This window comes from Phaseolus vulgaris, chromosome 9, assembly GCF_000499845.2.
Source record: "Phaseolus vulgaris cultivar G19833 chromosome 9, P. vulgaris v2.0, whole genome shotgun sequence".
NCBI lineage: Eukaryota > Viridiplantae > Streptophyta > Magnoliopsida > Fabales > Fabaceae > Phaseolus > Phaseolus vulgaris.
In genome coordinates, this window is record NC_023751.2 from 36,023,755 (window position 1) to 36,042,647 (window position 18,893).

General features: G+C 33.8%; 2 protein-coding genes across 4 annotated transcripts; both read left to right on the forward strand.

The window, feature by feature from the left end:
• The first annotated feature begins 2,078 nt into the window (after positions 1–2,078).
• LOC137821169 (ankyrin repeat-containing protein At5g02620-like) lies at positions 2,079–6,806 on the forward strand. Its single transcript, XM_068625637.1, has 5 exons — positions 2,079–3,404; positions 4,385–4,849; positions 4,926–5,072; positions 5,390–5,808; positions 6,122–6,806. Exons 1-5 carry the CDS (start codon positions 3,293–3,295, stop codon positions 6,734–6,736), a joined length of 1,758 nt encoding a protein of 585 aa, XP_068481738.1. The 5' UTR covers positions 2,079–3,292; the 3' UTR covers positions 6,737–6,806.
• A 1,840-nt stretch (positions 6,807–8,646) lies between these two features.
• Positions 8,647–16,144, forward strand: LOC137821225 (mediator of RNA polymerase II transcription subunit 18). 3 transcript variants are annotated; one of them, XM_068625719.1, is made up of 7 exons: positions 8,647–8,722; positions 8,804–8,910; positions 9,392–9,442; positions 13,847–13,946; positions 15,189–15,246; positions 15,340–15,696; positions 15,898–16,144. In XM_068625719.1, the coding sequence occupies exons 3-7, from the start codon at positions 9,407–9,409 to the stop codon at positions 15,998–16,000; spliced, it is 654 nt and encodes a 217-aa protein (XP_068481820.1). In that variant the 5' UTR covers positions 8,647–8,722; positions 8,804–8,910; positions 9,392–9,406; the 3' UTR covers positions 16,001–16,144. The 3 variants fall into 3 exon arrangements, with proteins under 3 accessions (XP_068481820.1, XP_068481819.1, XP_068481818.1); XM_068625718.1 differs by lacking the exon at positions 8,647–8,722 and having other exon boundaries at positions 8,740–8,910; XM_068625717.1 differs by lacking the exons at positions 8,647–8,722; positions 8,804–8,910 and having other exon boundaries at positions 9,314–9,442.
• Positions 16,145–18,893: the final 2,749 nt, after the last annotated feature.

Sequence of the window (18,893 nt, forward strand, 5' to 3'; positions counted from 1 at the left end):
CCCAATTAGGTTTAGTTTGATCCACTTGATAGATAATTATTCACCAACTTTCATGAAATTATTCACTAACTTTATACCAATCTTATTCATTGAAAAAATGGTCTAACCACTTTATAATATAATCTTTTTATAATATCTTTTTTCATTTATAACATTTGGATCCATATAACTTATTTAAGGGAAAAGAAATTGGTTCAGATTAATGAGTTGAAAACATAGGGTAGATTTTTTTTATTATTATTAGATTTTTTATTAGCAAGAAAGAATAAATAAATGTGAATCATTTAGAAGTGATTCAACCCTTATACAAAAGGAAAGAACCTCCAAAATCTCCCCCTAAGAAAAAAAAAACACAGACTCCTACCAACGTCAACTAGCAATCCACCACACAAGGAAAAAACCAACACTAAAAGACAACACTAAATCAAATTCCTACAAACCTAAGGATCAACACACCAGTCAGAATAAGAAAACGAGCTAAAGGTACCTGGGAAGTGACCCAAGACCAAACCTTTAATTGAGTGAGCAAACATTTCGAAAACATCCACCCCCCCTTTAAAAATTACATTGTTCTTGTGCCTCCAAATATCACTTACTACATCTATCCAAATGCTCCCCAAACATCATTAACAGATTCAGATGCATTACACATCCTAAACTGTAAAAAATGATCACAAGAAACATAATGATTCACGAACGCCAAACCTAAAACCTAGCATTGACTCCAAACAAGCAAAAATGTCCTACACTCAAAAAACAAATGACGACAAAACTCCTCTTCCACCCTGCACATAATACACATATTGCTTTCGACCGTCACCCCTCTCCTTTCTAAATTGGCATTGGTGGTTATCTTGTTTTCCAACACCCTTCAAGGAGTGACTTGGACTGAAGACAACGCTTTAATCCTCCAAAAAATTTACGTACATGGAAGTGTTTTCCCCCTCCAGTTCACCCCTTAAGAAAACGTAAGCAGAATTGACTGAGTCAGTTGAAAACTCACCATCCTTCCAAACCCAGCTATCTTCCATTTCCAACTCGATCCTCAACCTTTGAAGTTTCTAAAGAAGTTGACTCTCTAAAGTCTTTTCCCACTCAAATAGACTTCTTCTCCAAGCCAATTATCTTCCCAAAAACTAATTTCCTTCCCGTTACCAATCTTCCACTTGAGTCAATCTTCAAACCTCCTTCCCCAGCTCTCCAAAACCCAAAGTTCCTTCAAGTCTTTCCATCAAAGGGACAACAGACAACTTAATACTATTCCTTTGCACTCTCGGACTCCTCCAACCCCCGTATATAGACTCAAGAATATCCTTCCACAAGCCACCCTTATCTGTCCCTAAACGTTAAATCCATTTTCTTGATAAAGGTACATTTGCTATAAGAAAATCACTAAATAGAAACCAATTTTAGAGACAAAAAATAATTAGTTGCTATAGTGACTAAATTAGAAAACCATTTTAGAGACTACAAAAATTATTGATTTCTAAATTAGTTTCTATTATATGATAAATAGTTTTTAAATTGGTATCTAATTAGGTATGAAGGTTTTAACTACCAATTATTTAGATTCTAAATTTGGTAGTAAAAACTTTGGTAGCTAATTATATTCCAATTTAGAAACTTTTATCAATAATAGAAACTAATTTAGAAACCAAAATTTTTTTAGTCTCTAAAGTAATATTTAATTTAATCAATATAACAACTAATTATTCATTTCTAAGATTAGTTTTTATTCAATGATTTTCTTATGATTAAACATTCTTTAATTAAGACCAAGACCACCGGTCTCATAAGCAATCTTTCTTCCGACCCCACCTCCTCCTGAAGAAATTCCTCTGAATCCTCCCTGTCTCCTTCTAACACCTATTAGATTATATTCTCGGAACAATTTAAAAATCACGTGTGTCGTGCTAAGTTAACATACTTTCTATTTTTAAAATGCAATTGCGCTTAGAACGGCTTGTCTTGTCTGTTTTCAACAAATGGACAAAGAGAAAAAGGAGTGCACTCAATTTCGTGAAACTTTCCAGTTTCTTACTATAAAATCTGTTTCTCACTTCTGCTTAATTTACTCCACTGCACTTCTTCTTATGATAAGTGTAAGTTTGCTGTGCTCCCTCCTAAACTTTCTCTCTTTCCCACTTTCTTCCTTCTTTCATTCCTTTTTAATTTGCATGCTTCATTCTATTGCATTATATATATATATGTGTTCACTTCATTAGGTTTTTTTTCATCAGCAAAGATTAGGGTTCTTCTATTAATCATCTCTCATTATCTTTACTCTTTTGCTTATTGTAATCAGTAATGTATATGTTTACTCTGACGGAAAAAGTTTAAAGATCTCTCTCTGGCACACCGCATGCTCATAAAATTACCTAAGAAACTTTATAGGAATCTCATACAACTAGGGTAAACAAATCTTATTAGTGTTTTTACATGTTTTTTGTCAGTACATTCTTCTCTTAATTCCTCTACAAACTCTTTCATTCTGTTTCTTATTATGTCTTGTATTCTTGGACACAGTTTCTTCTGTTACTGTCTATAGTCTGAAAGATTTTATTGCTGACAATCATTTGTTCATATTTGTGGCTGGCATGTGAAGCAGAAAAAAGGTTGTTTGAAAGACTTGGAAATCAGGTATCAAACAACTGCTAATGAAAATTTCATGGTGCACAAGATTAATGAACACAATGAACACATGCTGATAAAAAAAATTAACACATTTTTTTTTCCATGACGTAGCTGCTTTGATGAGGTGGGGAACAACGGTGTTTTGTAATCCACTTTTGAAAAAAGTGTGTATTCATAGTTTACTTTTATAGATACGATTTTAACGAACAAAATTACCATGTGGAATCTTGTGTTATCCACGTATTATTGTTTGCTTTCTCATGGAGTGTTGCATGGTCAAGACCAAAAATGAAAGGAGAAAAAAAGTTATACTTTGAAAAATCAGAGAATTGTAATACAATATTTGATGTGACAATTTAAAAAGAATATAATAAAACATAAATTTATAGTTAAATTATGCAAATATTTTTTTATATTATTTAATTATAAAAAAACAGAATTTTTCTTAAAATAAAGATTTCGTCACATTTCAAATATTAAAAGAAGTTATTAAATAAATTTTAATTTTAAAGATAAAAAATAATCAGTCTTTATATTAATTAAATTATATAGTATCATAATATATTATTATAAAAATTAAAAAAATTATTGATTTTTTTATGAGATTAATCATAGGTCTTTCAACTATTTTTTTAATTTATTTTTATTTTACAGTGAAATGGCTATGGCAGTTGGAAATACAACAAATCCAGAAGAACTACAGATAGTGATTCATAGATTTGGTTCAGTTGAATGCAGAAGTCCTTCATGTGATCTATTACAGAATACAAGTACTTCCTAATCTCTCACTCTTAAGATACTAATCAACAACATATTCATATTTTTTTTTATTGTTTTAAAGAGTGACTTTTGCTAAACATTTTCTTACGTGCCTTTACTCCTTTCTCCTTTTTGACTTGACCTTCTTTCTCTTACGTCCTTTCATTGTAAACAATCATATTTGCATGTCAATCATACTGAAAAAAAAAATCATTTATATTATATATATATATATATAATAACTATATAACTATATTGATTTTTGTAATAATTATTTAAAAATCATATTAACTATTGTCAATTACATGAATAACAACATGCATAATTATAATTAATATTTCTCTTTATATAGATATAAATAAAAACATATAAAACTCGAGTGTTTAGATACTTGTAGAATTCTATAAACGCACTCGATTGGTTGAATTCTATAAATTGACTCGATTGCTAAACTTTTAAAAGTTTATATTACATGAAAAAAAATAGTTATATCATAACAATTCTACTTTGAATACTATAATTATAATTAGTGAAAATAGTAGAAAATAATTCAATAATTTTAAAATAAGTAAATTAATAATAAGTGAGATTTAGAGACTCAGAAATAAGGTGATTTTTAAAGGAGGAGTGATGAATGTTTCATAAGTGTTTGCACTTATTCAACTAAAGGTTTGGTTTTGGGTTGCATCAAGGAACCTTCAGTTTATTTTTCTTATTCTGACTTGTGTATTGATACTTTAGTTTGTCTGTATCTGATTTAGTGTTGTTTTTTAGTGCTGCTTTCTTCTTAGTTGTTTGGTTGGATGTTGGCTGTTGTACTCCCTGCTGTTAGTAGGTGTTATTGGTTTTTATGTTTAGTTCTTTGAAGATTCGTTATTGTTCTATATAAGGATTGAAGCACTCTTAAAATAGTTTATATTTATTTATTATTTTTTACTCATAAAAAAAATAAGAGTGTATAATACATGAATCTAACATATTTTCCTTTTAGGGGATTATGTGAAGAAATGTGCTCCCATTTACAACCTTGCAATTAAAGGAGACTGGAAAGAAGCTAGAAGCATGTTATTGGCAGATAGCAGGTTGAAAACTGCTGCCATTTCACAGGGATGGGCCACACTGCTTCACGTAGCAGCAGAAGCAAATCAATTGTACTTCGTAGAGGAGCTGGTGAATCAACTCAACCCAAATGACTTGGAAATACAAGACTTCAAAGGCAACACAGCTTTCTGCTTTGTTGCAGCAGTTGGCAATGTAGAAATTGCAGAAGCAATGGCCCGAAGAAATACTAGTTTGCCAACTATAAGAGGAGGAGAAGGACTCACCCCTCTTCACTTCGCTGCTTTACAGGGAAAAACTGAAATGGCATGGTATCTATATCCTCGTACATTTCACATTTTCAATGGTGAAGATTGGGATTTATTGTTCTTTCTTTGTATCAACACTGCCATTTATGGTATGTATACGCATATTTTTGTTCCTCCCCCCTCTTCCTTTGTTTAATTTCTTGAAAACTCTTTGAAATTTTGCAGATTTAGCTTTAAAGATGTTAGAAGATAATCCAAAGTTAGCTGTGGCTCGGAATGAGAACAAGGAAACAGCCTTGCATGTTTTGGCACGAAAATCTTCTGCTTTTAGTTGTCAAGGTCGAAGGTATCCAAATCAGTTCATGAACTCACGTAAGTCTTCATAATCACTGTTGTTCAAAACCTCATGAGCGTCTACAAGGGTCTTTGCAGGAAAAAAAATGGTTAAATATATATTTTTTTAAAACTACCACATGTGCATGGTACGATTCATGAAGATTGTTCAGAACAACAACAATCTTGTTTATTTCACATAAAAGTGCACAACATTTTATTCATTAGAACGTATAAGGGGAGAGATAGTATATTTCTTCATATTCTAGGTATAGCTATTAGCTACTATGAGATTATTGATTTCATGGTCATTAGTTTATCATAATATAACCAACATGTGAAATTATTTGTAATAGGTAAGAATCCAAGTTTGGCTCTCCAACTTGTAAGGTGTCTTTGGAATGCCCTTCTTTCTCTTGATTGCGCAGGGATGCAAATGATAAGAGTCATAAGCGAGCCGTCTCATGTAATATTCATTGCCGCTGAAGGAGGAAATTTTGAGATTTTAGCTGAGTTGATTACATCTTACCCAGATCTCACATGGGAAGTTGATGCCCAAAATCGAAGCATTATTCACATTGCTGTTTTGCATCGCCATGCAGCCATATTTAATCTCATACATGAAATAAGATCTATCAGGAATTTTGTTGTAACATACGAGGATGCAGATCAAAACAACTTACTGCATTGTGCTGCAAAATTAGCACCACCAAATCAACTTAACTTGGTGTCTGGAGCAGCTTTTCAGATGATGCACGAGTTACGGTGGTACGAGGTATCTCTTCCTAAAGCCCACGCATGTTGCCCAAGCTTCTGTTTATTTCCTCTGCATGTATTCTACATTTTTGTTTCCAAATGAAGTTCATTCAAATTTAAGTTTGTAAACTTTACTCCAAACAAACACCAAAATTATATGAACAAATTTCCAACACTGGAATTTCATGGATGAAATGTACGTCATAATTCATGGTACAATCTGTTTCTTGTCTCTAGACGTATCTATGATACTGATTTATATATTTTTGTCTCTATTTTCTAATTCTATGCTTCATCTTATAGTAGAACATCACATTGGTTTGATGTTACAGGAGGTGAAGAAGGTCATGCCACCTTGTCTCATAGAGAAGAGAAATTCCAATGGTAAAACTCCTCGTGAACTTTTCACTGAAGAGCATGCAGAGTTACTGACAAAAGCAGAATCTTGGATGAAGAGCACGGCAAAATCTTGCATGATAGTTTCAACACTTATTGCTACAGTAGTGTTCACTGCAGCATTCAGCATTCCACGTGGTGATGATGATAAAAGTGGAAACCCCAACTGCAATGCTATCATCTTCATAATATTTGCAATCTCAGATGCAACTTCACTAATCTCATCTTCAATCTCAATTCTTATTTTCTTGTCAATGCTTACCATAGCACGTTATGCAGAGGATGACTTCTTCATGTCACTGCCAATGAAGCTTATATGTGGACTGCTAACACTGTTTATCTCCATAGCAGGCATGATGGTGGCATTTAGCAGTGCCTTCTTCATAACATATTCCCATGGCCTAAAATGGGTGTCAATCTTCATTTCTGTACTTGCACTTGCACCAATCACATTGTTCACATTTCTTCTGTTTCCCTTATGGTCAGACATTGTTTACTCAGCCTATTTCTCTAGGTCTATATTTCGGCCAAATAAGCACGTTCTTTACTGATGTTTTAGTACTGTAAGTTATTCTCGCAAATTACAATGAAAGAATAAGTTATTGCTACACTTGCTTTTCTTCTTATCATCCATTTCTGGTTATTATTCCACTTGTGATGCTTGCTCTACAAGTACAGTTTCTCAAGTTTTGAAGATGAGTTCTTATATATCCAAGTATTTTACAATGAAAATCAACTAAAACACATGGTGTAGTTAAGTAAACGATGGTGCAGTGCATTCAGAGAAATAAACAGGCTAAAGGAATATGCAAAAGCATAATACTTGTCAAATTGTAACCAAGCTTTTCATATATGGATTTTGATCAGTTTCTTCATATATTTACTAACTAAACGAACCATTTTATTTCATAGACTTAATCATAGTTTTATTGTTTTCAATATTTTATAAAAATAGTTGTATGACATCAAGTTTATTTTTTGTTTCAAGTGAAACATCAACTTGACTCTAAAATCATATACTGATCAATTCAGTAAATCACATTACCAAAAAGTAAATACTTATTGTTAATCTTATACTGATCAATTTTTATTGTTTTATGATTGTTTCACAAAAATGATTTTGAGAGATAATGTTTTCTCATGAGTAAAGCATCAACTAAACTCCTATAATTGTATATCAACCAATTTGTTTTCCGTAGTATTCTTCAGTTCAAACATAGAGCTAAAATAGGCTAATTAGAGTTAATTTAACCCTAAAAAAGAAAATATTAGTTAAGATGATAAAATGTTTTAAATCATGTTGATTATATATTTTTAAGTGTGTAATTCAATTAAATAATAATTTTTCTTTTATATGAATAAGATAATTACTTATAATTTTTTTATAATTTATAATTATAAAATGTATTTTGCATTTTTTATAGTTTCATTCTTCACTCAACAATTTTTATTTAACAATGTACTATTCTAAAAAAATATATAATTTACTTATACGCTTATAATTTTTTTAATAGTTTATTTTTTATTTAAGGAATATAATTTTAAATTATTATTGTATAATTTATGTTTTTAATATATAAAAAATAAAAAAAACAGTAAATTTATTAAATATGTTTTATATATTTAAATTTGTTTATTATAATATATTCATTTGTATAAAATATAAAAAAAATGATATTTTATTTCTTTTATCCTTACATAATTTAAAAAGAAATTATGTTCATAATATATTAAATATATTTTAATACCAATCATATTCTTTATGTATTGAATTTTATATGCATATACTTATTATGTAATATAAAATAAACAATATATGTAGTTACCTTTTTTAAATGATATTTTTTAGTAAAAAATAATGATTACTTAATAAAAATAATGAAAGATAAAAAATAAACAAGACAAAAAATTTCAAAGATAAAAAAATAATAAAAATTGTAAAAAATAAAATGATCATGTATAAATATTTAAAATCATATTTATGACAAAGTAAAATTATGGATTTTGGATTCACGTGCATGTTTCTAGTTATTATTAACTAATTATATATATATATATATATATATATATATTTAGTTATTACTTCGCAATACCTCATAAAAAAAATGTTATTATTACACAATTTGAAAATTCATCAATATAGTTTGAATTGTTTTAAGAAAGGTGACCATAACATTTAATTCTGATTTTCCTTTTTTTAAATTTAGGCTAAATTTGATTTTTATCTTTAAAATTCAAAGTAAAACTCAAATTTAGAATGATAATAATAACAATACTACTTTAATAGTTTAAATTGATAATCTAAGAAAAAATATTTCTGAAAAATATTTCTTAAAATTTTAAAAATGGATACTTAGAAACTAAATATATTTTAAAATTGTAAAAACTAATTTATTTTTTGAAAATTTGAAGAAATAAAATTGAATTTATCCCATAGGAAAAACATAACTTTTATAAAAAAGGGTAATTCTAGAAGTCTATGTTCTACTCTAGTAGCATGACGACCGCCGTATCATACTTTTGAAGAAATTCTTAAGGTCGTTGTTCATAGAGTGAAATGATTCTTCATTTCTTTCCTTCGCTTTCTTCTGATTTTCCCCTTTTGCTTGTAAAATCAGACATTGTTATTTCTGAAGATTGAAGAACCTCGATCATTGTTTTGCCAATTGATGATACCTAAGAGGACATAGATTTCTTCGTTTTCATCTCAGTATAAACTAAACAGGTCAATTAACTTCTCATTCTCCATTTGTTTCTTTATGTGCATCACAGAATCAGAATGCTTCTAGTTTCAAAGTTTTTATGATTTCAGTTTTAGGTTTTCACTGCATTCCTTTCATTCTTCACTCTTCGTTATTACAGTGTTCTAGTAAAATCAAAATTTTGCAAAATAGATACTTGTGAGTGTACAAAAGACTTCTCTGTGTATGTGGTGTTTTCTTTTTCCTTTTGCTTATATACTGGAATAACGCGGACAATATGTTAGGTCATTCATTTCTGTAACTATGAATTACGATTTCTTGAATATCTGTAGCATATTCTGTTAAAAGTGCTTCTGCACTCTATTTGGGTGAAGTTAATATTTATGATGGTGAAAGCTGGAGCAAGAGCCTTCATCTCTGTTTTGTTTGTATAAATGTTGGATGGATTTATCGCAAGTGTTAGATTGCGTAAATAATACGTATATCTCTTGTTTAATAATACAGGTGAGCTTATTGAATATGGAATGTGTGGTTCAGGGAATTATAGAGACACAGGTGAGTTTATGTTTTATTTGAATTGTTAATTGGAACCGGCTTTTTCGTTGAAGAATTGGGGAATTGAATTTATCTGGGTTAGCCATGGTCTCTTGATGTGGGTTATTATTGTTAATCTTGTTTCATATTAATGACATAATCTCCACTTTTAGAATGCTGATAGTGATTGCTGGCCATGGAAGGTAGCTTAATGATAAATTAACCCGAATGCCCTAGGCACCAGGCAGTAAAGAAAAGGATTGAGTAGCCACCTTAATGGTTCCTTTCTCAAAAAAAAAATGCAAAGGAAAAAGTTAAGTGCACAGAAGAAACAAATTTAGTTACTAAATAATCACAAGAATGATTTTATCAGTCAAAAGAGTCAATTTCATATGGTTAAAGCCAACATTATCTGCGTGCTTAAGTAGTCCCTGAGAGTTCTTGTGTGTTTCCGTGAATGTGAAATTCGTTGTGAAAAGTTATGCAAATTCATTGTGTATCCTTAACTCACTTCTAGATGATTTAAGACATGAGTTAAAGGTTAACTGCAAAATTCTACTTGTATCTTTACTGTTACCCATTTTTTTTAAAAAAATATTCACTAAAGCTTAGTTACCTTTTGCACGTATGTAGCTATGCATTTCTATCATGTTTGGTTGATAAAGGGATAATTATTTAAAATTTGAAACTTCTTTTAAGCTTTCATATGGGCTTTGAGAATTTGACATATAGTACCAATTGTTCAATTATCTGAATATGTCAAAGTGATATGCAAATAATGACCTGTTCCAAGCTCTATAGAATCAATTTTCAATAAAAGTATTACATTTTAACATTTACTTGCCATGAGCGAAAGTATTTGATTATATCATATCAGTAGAGGAGGGTGGGTTGGGATTTAAAGATATTCGAAAGTTTAATACTACTCTATTGGCTAAATGGAAATGGCGTCTCTTGACTGAAGAGAAAGGGAAATGGAAAGTACTGTTGCTTTCAAAATATGTCTCGGATCTAGGTAACTACCATATTCATATACATAGTAAATTTCAATCCTAGTGGTGGAGAGGCTTATTTAAGGTATGCTGTGAGGAAGGAGGTGTAGGGTGGTTTTGGGAGGCATTACATTGGAAAATAGGAGCAGGAGATAAAGGCAGATTCTGGGAGGATGGGTGGGTCGGCAACCTTAACCTCAAAACAGTGTTTCCTAGGTTATACTCCTTGTCAATAAATCAGGGGCAAAAGGTGGGAGAGGTAGGTGTGTGGGAAGAATCATTCTGGCGATGGAGTCTAAGGTGGAGGCGAGAGAGGTTCGAGTGGGAGTCCATTGTTGGAGGAAGAATTATTTAGGTACATATATAGGGCCAATTTGAATAGGGAGGTGAAGGATATCCAGGTATGGGGTAGTGATGATTCAGGGTTGTTCTTGGTAAAATCAGCGTATGGAGTGTTAGCTGATCACGCCAGAGGTCCACATAATGACTTATTCACATGTCTGTGGAAGATTAAAACGCTACCCAATGTGGTGACTATGACTTGGAGGGTTCTGTTGGATAGAATCCCAACAAGAATGAGCTTGAGTAGGAGAGGGGTGACGGTAAACCCAACAATTTGTGGAATGTGTCAAGCCATGGAACAGTCAAGCCAACATCTGTTTTTAGAATGCAAATATGCACAGAGTGTTTGGTCAATGTGCTTCAGATGGATTGGTACCCTGTTTGTCCAGCACAATGACTTGAAGTGCCACTTTGAGAGTTTTCATCTGGTATAGGTTAGTAGCAAACAAAACTTGGTTCGGAAAGGTCTTTGGGCAGCTATATTGAGGAGTATTTGGAAACAAAGTAACAATGTTGTTTTCAAACAAGGAGTAGTTGATGTGGAGGAGATTTTCCAGAAGGCACAACTCAAATTCTAGTTATGGATGAAACATAGGATACCCTCATATAACTACTCCTTTGTGGACTGGGTCCTGAACCCCCTTTTAGGCATTAGAAGCTATAGATAATTTAATAAGGGTAGAGAAAGGAGGTTATGGTAAAGACAATGTGTGTTGAGGAGTGTGGGAGCATCAAGGCAGGGGTTTTCTGTATGAACCAGAAAACTGTTCTGTTAGGACCCCTGCAGTGGTTCAATTAGTGCTCCAAATAACTACCTCTATGACCAAAGGGCTGAGACATGTTCCAGCAGCACTGTCTCTGCCATGAGGGCCAAGAGAAAACAGATCATATCCCCTGGAAGAGGTGTTATCTGCTCTGTGCCTTCTGTTTGGTTACAGCTTCACCACCAATACAAGATGATCTCTGGAGGAAATCATAACTGATGTTGAAAGAACTCACCTATGATGTGGTGAGGATGCAGTATGCCCTCCTTTCTTCTATGCAGACACGCTTATGTCTTCTGCCATGAGCTTGCCAGCAGCTATTTTCACCTGTGGCAGAAAATCAGATTTGGTTGTGGGGGTTACAGGTGCAGGATCTGCTTTCTGATTCTGCTAGGTATGGTTTGCTAGTTTGACCTTCACATTTGATAGGTGCTGGTGATGGTCCATGAGTGTGCGTCTTAAGGATGCTCATGGAAATTGTAACATACCACTGCCAGTCTCCAAAATGCAACTGGTGCCACAGTCTCTCCAAGGGTGCTACAGGTGTGGAGTTTTGGAGTTAGAAAGATGAAGTTGCAGCATAGACCAAGTTCAGACCAGTATTTGTGGGTATGGTGTGTTTTCATGTAAGCATGGAAGAACAAACACTACAATAATGCAGTAAGCATTGGCCAACCTTGTGGAGGCAGGTATTGCAGCAAGTGAAGTCAGGGAGGGGGAAGGATTCTGTGGTTTGTGGTGCAGGTAGAAGAAGGAAGAAGAAAATGAGGTGTAGGAATTCGGAATCTCCTATGTAGACAGTGTAGTATTTATATAGCTTTGTTCAGTGGCAGCGGAAGATCAATGTCTCTTTATGGGGGGCCTAATCTTGAAGACTTGGAAGCCAACGTATTCAATGCAAATGCTGCAGAAGTCCCAAAAGATTCCCCAGTTAAATTTAGTTCAACTTGAGGTGGTATATGAAGGAAGCAAAAAGGCAGAAGGAGTGGTTAAAGGAAAACTCTGGTTTAGACAGCAAATAAGAAAAGGTGGAATTACAGCACTAGCAACGGAGTAGGCTATGCTAATACACTATGAGTCAATGTCAAGATGCAAAGAAGGGCAAACTTCAAAATTATGCAGGTGAAGGAGCTGTTCATTGGCTCTGCTAGGTGTGATGCGCCAGTTTTTCTGTAGTGTGTATCTGCTGTGGAATTCTCCAGCATCTACATCTGCCAAATGTGCCAAGTGTGTGGAGTGCTACACTCTTTGCAGCACCTCAGTTTTGCTCTGTCAGTCCGTGTCAATGTTGGTGGTTTTTGAGTTCTGTTTTACGGTTAAAATGCATCTATAGTAGGTTGCAGTTTTGTCAAGACTACACAGCTGTTTGGGCAGTTTCTGGTGTTGTCTTGGTAAGTTTTGTGCTGCATTTGTTTAGGTGAAAGTGTGGAAGGTATGTATAAGAAGCCTAAGCCCATAGGTGGTGAGGGCCTCTTGTTATTTGTATGTGGGTTGGGATACCCCCGAAGTATCCCCTTTTATATTAATTTAATTCTTTGTTGACCAAAAAGAAAACATATCAGTAATTCAAATATCACTCTAATAATTGATTATAATAAGCTTATTATATGAGAATAAAAGCTAACATACATAAATAGGCGATTGTCCTCACAGTTTTCAAATATTAGAATCCCAAACTGATCATTTTCACTTCTACTAAAATATTAAAAAAAATTCTGATATCTGTTTAAAATTATATGTTGACACCTGGTATCGTCATTATCTTTCTCCTTGTTGCACAAATCTATTTTTTCCTGTGAATGATTCATTGTTTGTTTGTTACTCGTTTGGGCTTTCTCTGGAATAACTCGATCCCCTTGGTGTGAAGCTAATGTTGTTTTAGACAGTAACGATTGTCTAATAGCTTGGGTATGCTTGATGATATATTATCCTACTTTATTATTATTATTATTATTTATTAGAATCTACACATGAAAGACCGGTTGTCTCATGGAAACCATTCTAATTGTATGTGTTTTTGTTTATCTTAATTGGAAGAAATAATCACTTGTTTGTGTCAGTTTCCTCAGACAACTTGGGAAAAACAAGTGATTAAGTGTCAAACATGCACACACTTTTGCACTCATTATTTGATGGAAGGCTGTGGAATCACACTATTTCTTGAACAGAAATAATAATGTAAACATTCTTTTGGTCTATATCCATAATTCTTCTTTTAGATAATCTAGATATGTTCTGTTAGTATTACATTTTTTTCAGAAGGAAACTTTCATCTGGAAAGGCTGTGTAAGACAACCTTGACTTTTAATATTTATTATCCTTCGCAGCATGTTGAGGCCCTAGAGATTCTTCTTCAAGGACTATGTGGTGTTCAGAGAGAACGCTTGAGGATACATGAAATATGTCTCAAGAGTGGTCCACATCTGGGTGAGTGTTTTATTTCAATAATTTGATAATTTTTGGCTAACAACATTTTCATTTTCTATTGTTGTTATGAATGTATTTTTATTACTAAGTGGGAAAGCATATTCTGGGAAAACTAGCACGAAATAACTTGCATTAGAAGAGATGGAAATGTATGTCCTTACAAGAAAGCTTTCAATTGCTATATGTCTAAGAAGCAAGCCCCTGAGAAGCTAAAAGTTCATATGATATAAACAGTACTGAGAAGAAGGAAAGCCCCTGAGAAGCTGAGCGTGCATATGAGATGAATAGTACTGACAAATAGAGAGACAATTCTATTTCATAACAGCAACAGAAAAGCACCATCCTTCACCCAGCTCCACCAAAACAGAAAGAGGGCACTTCTGCCCAGAACCCTACCCAATTTACTCCCTCCTAAGCCTTGCCCAAATGCAATTTTGGAAAATTACTTCAAATTATGAAGAAATGCCCAGAATTGTTTGAAAGCCTGCAATGAATAATCTGGAATATCATATATGATTAGCTGCTGGCCATTATAAAATTGAACGACTTTATATTTTTGTTTAGTGTTGTCTGTACAACCGCATAATGTGTAGTCTCTATTAAATGTTTGTTTCAGTATATGTAGTAACAATTTCATTTAGAATGCTTTTGATTTGCTAAAAAATGAAGAACTAGATGGTACAAATTTCCAAAAATATTTTAAAAGAAGCCCTCAATTTGGCTAAACCTCATTATGGAGAACAATCATCAAGCCTAATCAAGCTTGTACCAAGCATGGACTCTTACTCCGTTTCTGGAACTGCTTATGTTTATTGACCACTAAATAGCAGACAAAGCAGAACACTTGGATTTGACTTTGCTTCAACTGAGTTGTTTCTCATGAACTGTTTTTTAGTGTGCATCAAGTGCACCCTTAAGCATTTGCACTGGACTACCATCTAAATGGCATGCTTCATGCCCCCTTTTTTACCCATGATGCTCTTTTGTACTGGCTTCAGTTTTACATTTCATGGTGTTGTTTTACTCCCTGTTCTTTGAAGAAATTTATGCTTATCCAAGGTGAGGTGTTGTTTTACTCTGTATTGTATTCATGAATAGAGATGAAATATCTTCAGATTTTTTTATTATTCCCTCTACATTTTTGTGTAATTTTGAATTATTTTGTGCATATATCCAGTTCTTTAGTATATTATATTTCGATCTTTTTCCAATTAATCATGATTTAATTGGCTTTGTTTCTAGGCAGTGTAACCTCAGAGGTTCGACTCCTGTGTGACCTAGAGCAAGCTGAACCTTCGTGGTAAACCATGCATCTTTACTTTCAAAACTTTGTTTGAATTTTTTTTTTCATAATCAAATACCCATTTAATATGTGATTGCTTGATGGGTTCAGGACTGTTAGACATGTAGGTGGTGCAATGAGGGGTGCAGGTGCAGAGCAAATTTCTGTTCTGGTTAGGTCAATGGTGGAAAGCAAAACAAGCAAGAATGTTCTTCGTTTGTTTTATACGCTGGGGTACAAGTTAGATCATGAGCTTCTGAGGGTGGGATTTTCCTTCAATTTCTACAGGGTTGCACAAATCACTGTAACAGTTTCATCAATCAATAAAATGCTGAAGTTGCATGCAACTGACGAGGCGGTGCCAGTTACACCTGGTATACAAATGGTCGAAGTAACAGCACCTGCAGCTGCTGAAACCTACACTGAAGTTGCTGCTGCTGTGTCATCTTTTTGTGAATACCTTGCACCGTAAGAATCTCTTTTCTCAATTTTCTATACCAATTGCAAATCTTTTTACTCACCATCATATTAGAATTAGTTAACGGTTATCAATTTAAGTGGTTTTGCAACCTTTTGAATCTGCAGAAAAATACCATGCATTTATATTTATTAGCTTCCTTCACATAGATCATTATAGATATATGTAACTCTTTGGTGTGAATTTCGCAGGCTTCTCCACCTGTCCAAACCAGGCATTTCAACCGGTGTTGTACCTACTGCTGCTGCAGCTGCTGCATCTCTAATGTCGGATGGTGGTGGCACAACATTGTAGTGTCACTGTACTGTTACCTTACAAACACACTTTATACTATTGATTTAAGGGATTTTTGAAGAGTAAAAAACGAAAAAGATATCCATCAAACAGCAACTTTATTTGACCGTTCTGAACATATTTAATTCTAAACTGTTTTTGAAAGTGTGGTATAGAAGTTGAACCACTCATTGGTGGGTGTTGTTATCTTATCTAATTGATATAAAAATTGCATGTGCTTTTGCTTTTCCAGTGAAAGCACCATTGTGGGCTTCGAAGGAGAAGCAGCTGTCACAAAGCTTGACGAAATTTCGAAGAACTTTAGTTGTGAAAGAAGTTTCTAAAAACAATAGTTGTGAACGAATTTTCGAAGACCATGGTTATGAAATTTGGTCTGATCATTTATAGTAAATTTAATTATTTTCTAAGAAAAAGATCAAGTTAAAGTAAAATTTAGTACATACTAATAATGTTAATCTGAATTTTATAAATATATATATATATATGTGTGTGTGTGTGTGTGCTTAAATAAAACCAAACCACATTATGCAACAAAATTAGACATTTTTTTGATGTTGTGGACGAACTTATGACTAAGATGAGAGTGGGTGGGTCCCAAGACAATGATAGACAAGGACCTACAACATCAATCTCAGAAGATCGTGATAAAACGTGATAAAACATGAGATAATAGATAAGGTTGGAAAAAAAAATTCAAATTACAAAATCCAATATATAATTATTCAAATTCATATCTCAAATCCAAATTCATATTTTTGGATTTTAAATCCAATCCATTTAATTGGATATGGATTAGATACAAATTAGATACATTTTTGGATTATCCAAATTGCATTTTGGGTTGGATTTTGACTTAGCTCGATTCAGGTTAAGTCAAGACAATTTGGGCTCAGGTTGAGCAAAGTCAGCCCAAGTCCACGTCGAGCTGAGTCTGGGCCCAAGTCGAATCGAGTCGGTATGGGCCAAAGTCGAACCAAGTCATTTTGGGCCAAAGTCGAGCAGAGTCAACCTTGGGCCAAGTCGAGCTAAGTGGTCGATATTGAGTTGACCCGAGTCGGCCGGGACCGATATCGAGCCGAGTTGGCCCATGCCAATGTCTAGTTGGCCGGTCCAGGCCCATGTCGAGATGAGTCTTTCGGGTTCGATATTGAGTCGAGCGAGCTCGGGCCGATATCCAGACGATTGGGTGAGGGTTGATGTCGAGCCGAGCGGGCCAAGGCCGATATTGAGCCGAGCGGGCCTGAGCCGATGTCGAGTTGAGCAGGCCCAAGCCCATGTCGAGTCGTCCGAGCCCAGGCTAATGTCGATTCTGTTGATCAAGAGTGATTAAGAGCTTTGAAGAATCCAAATCCAAGGTGTTTGATGAAAGGCTGGTGTTGTTGCTGTGTGTGGGTGGGATCTGGGTAGATTAAAGTGTGATCCACTCTTTTATTGAATCTAAAAATGATGTGAATTAAAACCTTTTTGAAATTAAATGTTTTTTTAACTAAGTGAAAAACAGCCTGTTGTTTTATCGAATCAATCGGTTGTTTTATCGAATCAACCGGTTGTTTTGTTCTTAGATGTTTTGAAAAAGGTTGAAAGTTGTTTGACTTGGTTGACTTAACTGGCAAACCAAATCAATGGGTGGTTTCGTGATTTCAACCGATTGTTTCTTTGAAAATTCTAACAGAATTTTGTTTTGAATGGTGAATCTGTCTTAAATGATTTCTAACTGAATACGCTCCTTCATTAAATGTTTTGACCAATCTTTGGAAAATATAACTAGTTTGTTATATGTTTCTAAAAAGTAAGAAACAGTTTTGAGAAATTCAGTTTGACAGTTTTGATCTCAAGTTTTCAAGATTCACATCAAGCTTTGGATTTTTAAGTGAGAGTGGAATATGATTGCAACTATATTCTTTTCAAATTGTACTTTGATCAGGTGTAATCCTTTCTCAATCTTCTGTATTTTTGTTGTTGTATTGCCAAGGAGTGTTGTGTGTTCTTGAGGTGTTCAAGATCAATACTCTTGGTGTGATTTGCCAAAGGTAGTGTGTTTTTTGAGGGGTTCAAGGTCACTACTTTGGTGTGTGGTGTTTGTAATCTGGTTTGATTTCTTAGTGGATTACATAGTGGTTTCTGGGAATTGGACCTAGCTCTTGTTGTAAGAGTGAAACAATATAAATTGTTTGTGTGCATTTCTCTTTCTCTGAACTCCTTTAAATTATGTTTTTAAGCTGTTCAAGTTTTAAATGGTATAAACAACCGATTGATTCGAAGAAACAACCGGTTGTTTTTCCCGTGTTTTGCTTTAAAACAGTTTGTGTTCTTGGCTAACTTGATTCCCCTTTTGGTTTTCTTCACAAAATTTCATTTAACATTCAAAAGTTTTTGTAAATCTCTTATAAACAATTCACCCCCTCTTGTTTAAGGTCATATATTCTAACAGATTCGTTCGGTCGATGTTGAGTCGAGCGGGCTCGGGTTGATGTTGAGACGAGCGGGCTCGGGCCAATGACGAGTTGTTCCGGCTCGGGCCGATGTCGAGTTGTTCGGGCCCGAGCCGATGTCGAACCGAACGGGCCTGAACCAATGTCGAGTCGTCCGAGCTCGGGCCGATGTCGAACCGAGTTGGTCCGCGTCCAGGTTGAGTAGGCTTAGGTCCAGTTCGAGCCAAGTTAGTCTGTGTCCATATGAAAATGGATTTAATGTAATTGACAAAGTAGATTTAATCTAATTAATAAAGTAAATTTAATTTAGATTTAATCCACTTTAAATGGATTTTAAAAAAATCCAAATAAATTTAATCTAATTAAAATGGATATGGATTTTAAATCCAATCCATTTATTTGGATTTGGATTTTAAAAAATCCAATCCATGAACGCCCGTAATAATAGTATAGTAGTGGTG

Coding starts and splice junctions, on each gene's coding strand:
- LOC137821169 (XM_068625637.1), top strand. CDS start 3,293: ATGGCTATGGCAGTTGGAAATACAACAAATCCAGAAGAACTACAGATA. Junction 3,405..4,384: donor TGATCTATTACAGAATACAA/GTACTTCCTAAT, acceptor TTTTCCTTTTAG/GGGATTATGTGAAGAAATGT. Junction 5,809..6,121: donor ACGAGTTACGGTGGTACGAG/GTATCTCTTCCT, acceptor TTGATGTTACAG/GAGGTGAAGAAGGTCATGCC.
- LOC137821225 (XM_068625717.1), top strand. CDS start 9,329: ATGGATTTATCGCAAGTGTTAGATTGCGTAAATAATACGTATATCTCT. Junction 9,443..13,846: donor AGGGAATTATAGAGACACAG/GTGAGTTTATGT, acceptor TATCCTTCGCAG/CATGTTGAGGCCCTAGAGAT. Junction 13,947..15,188: donor CAAGAGTGGTCCACATCTGG/GTGAGTGTTTTA, acceptor CTTTGTTTCTAG/GCAGTGTAACCTCAGAGGTT.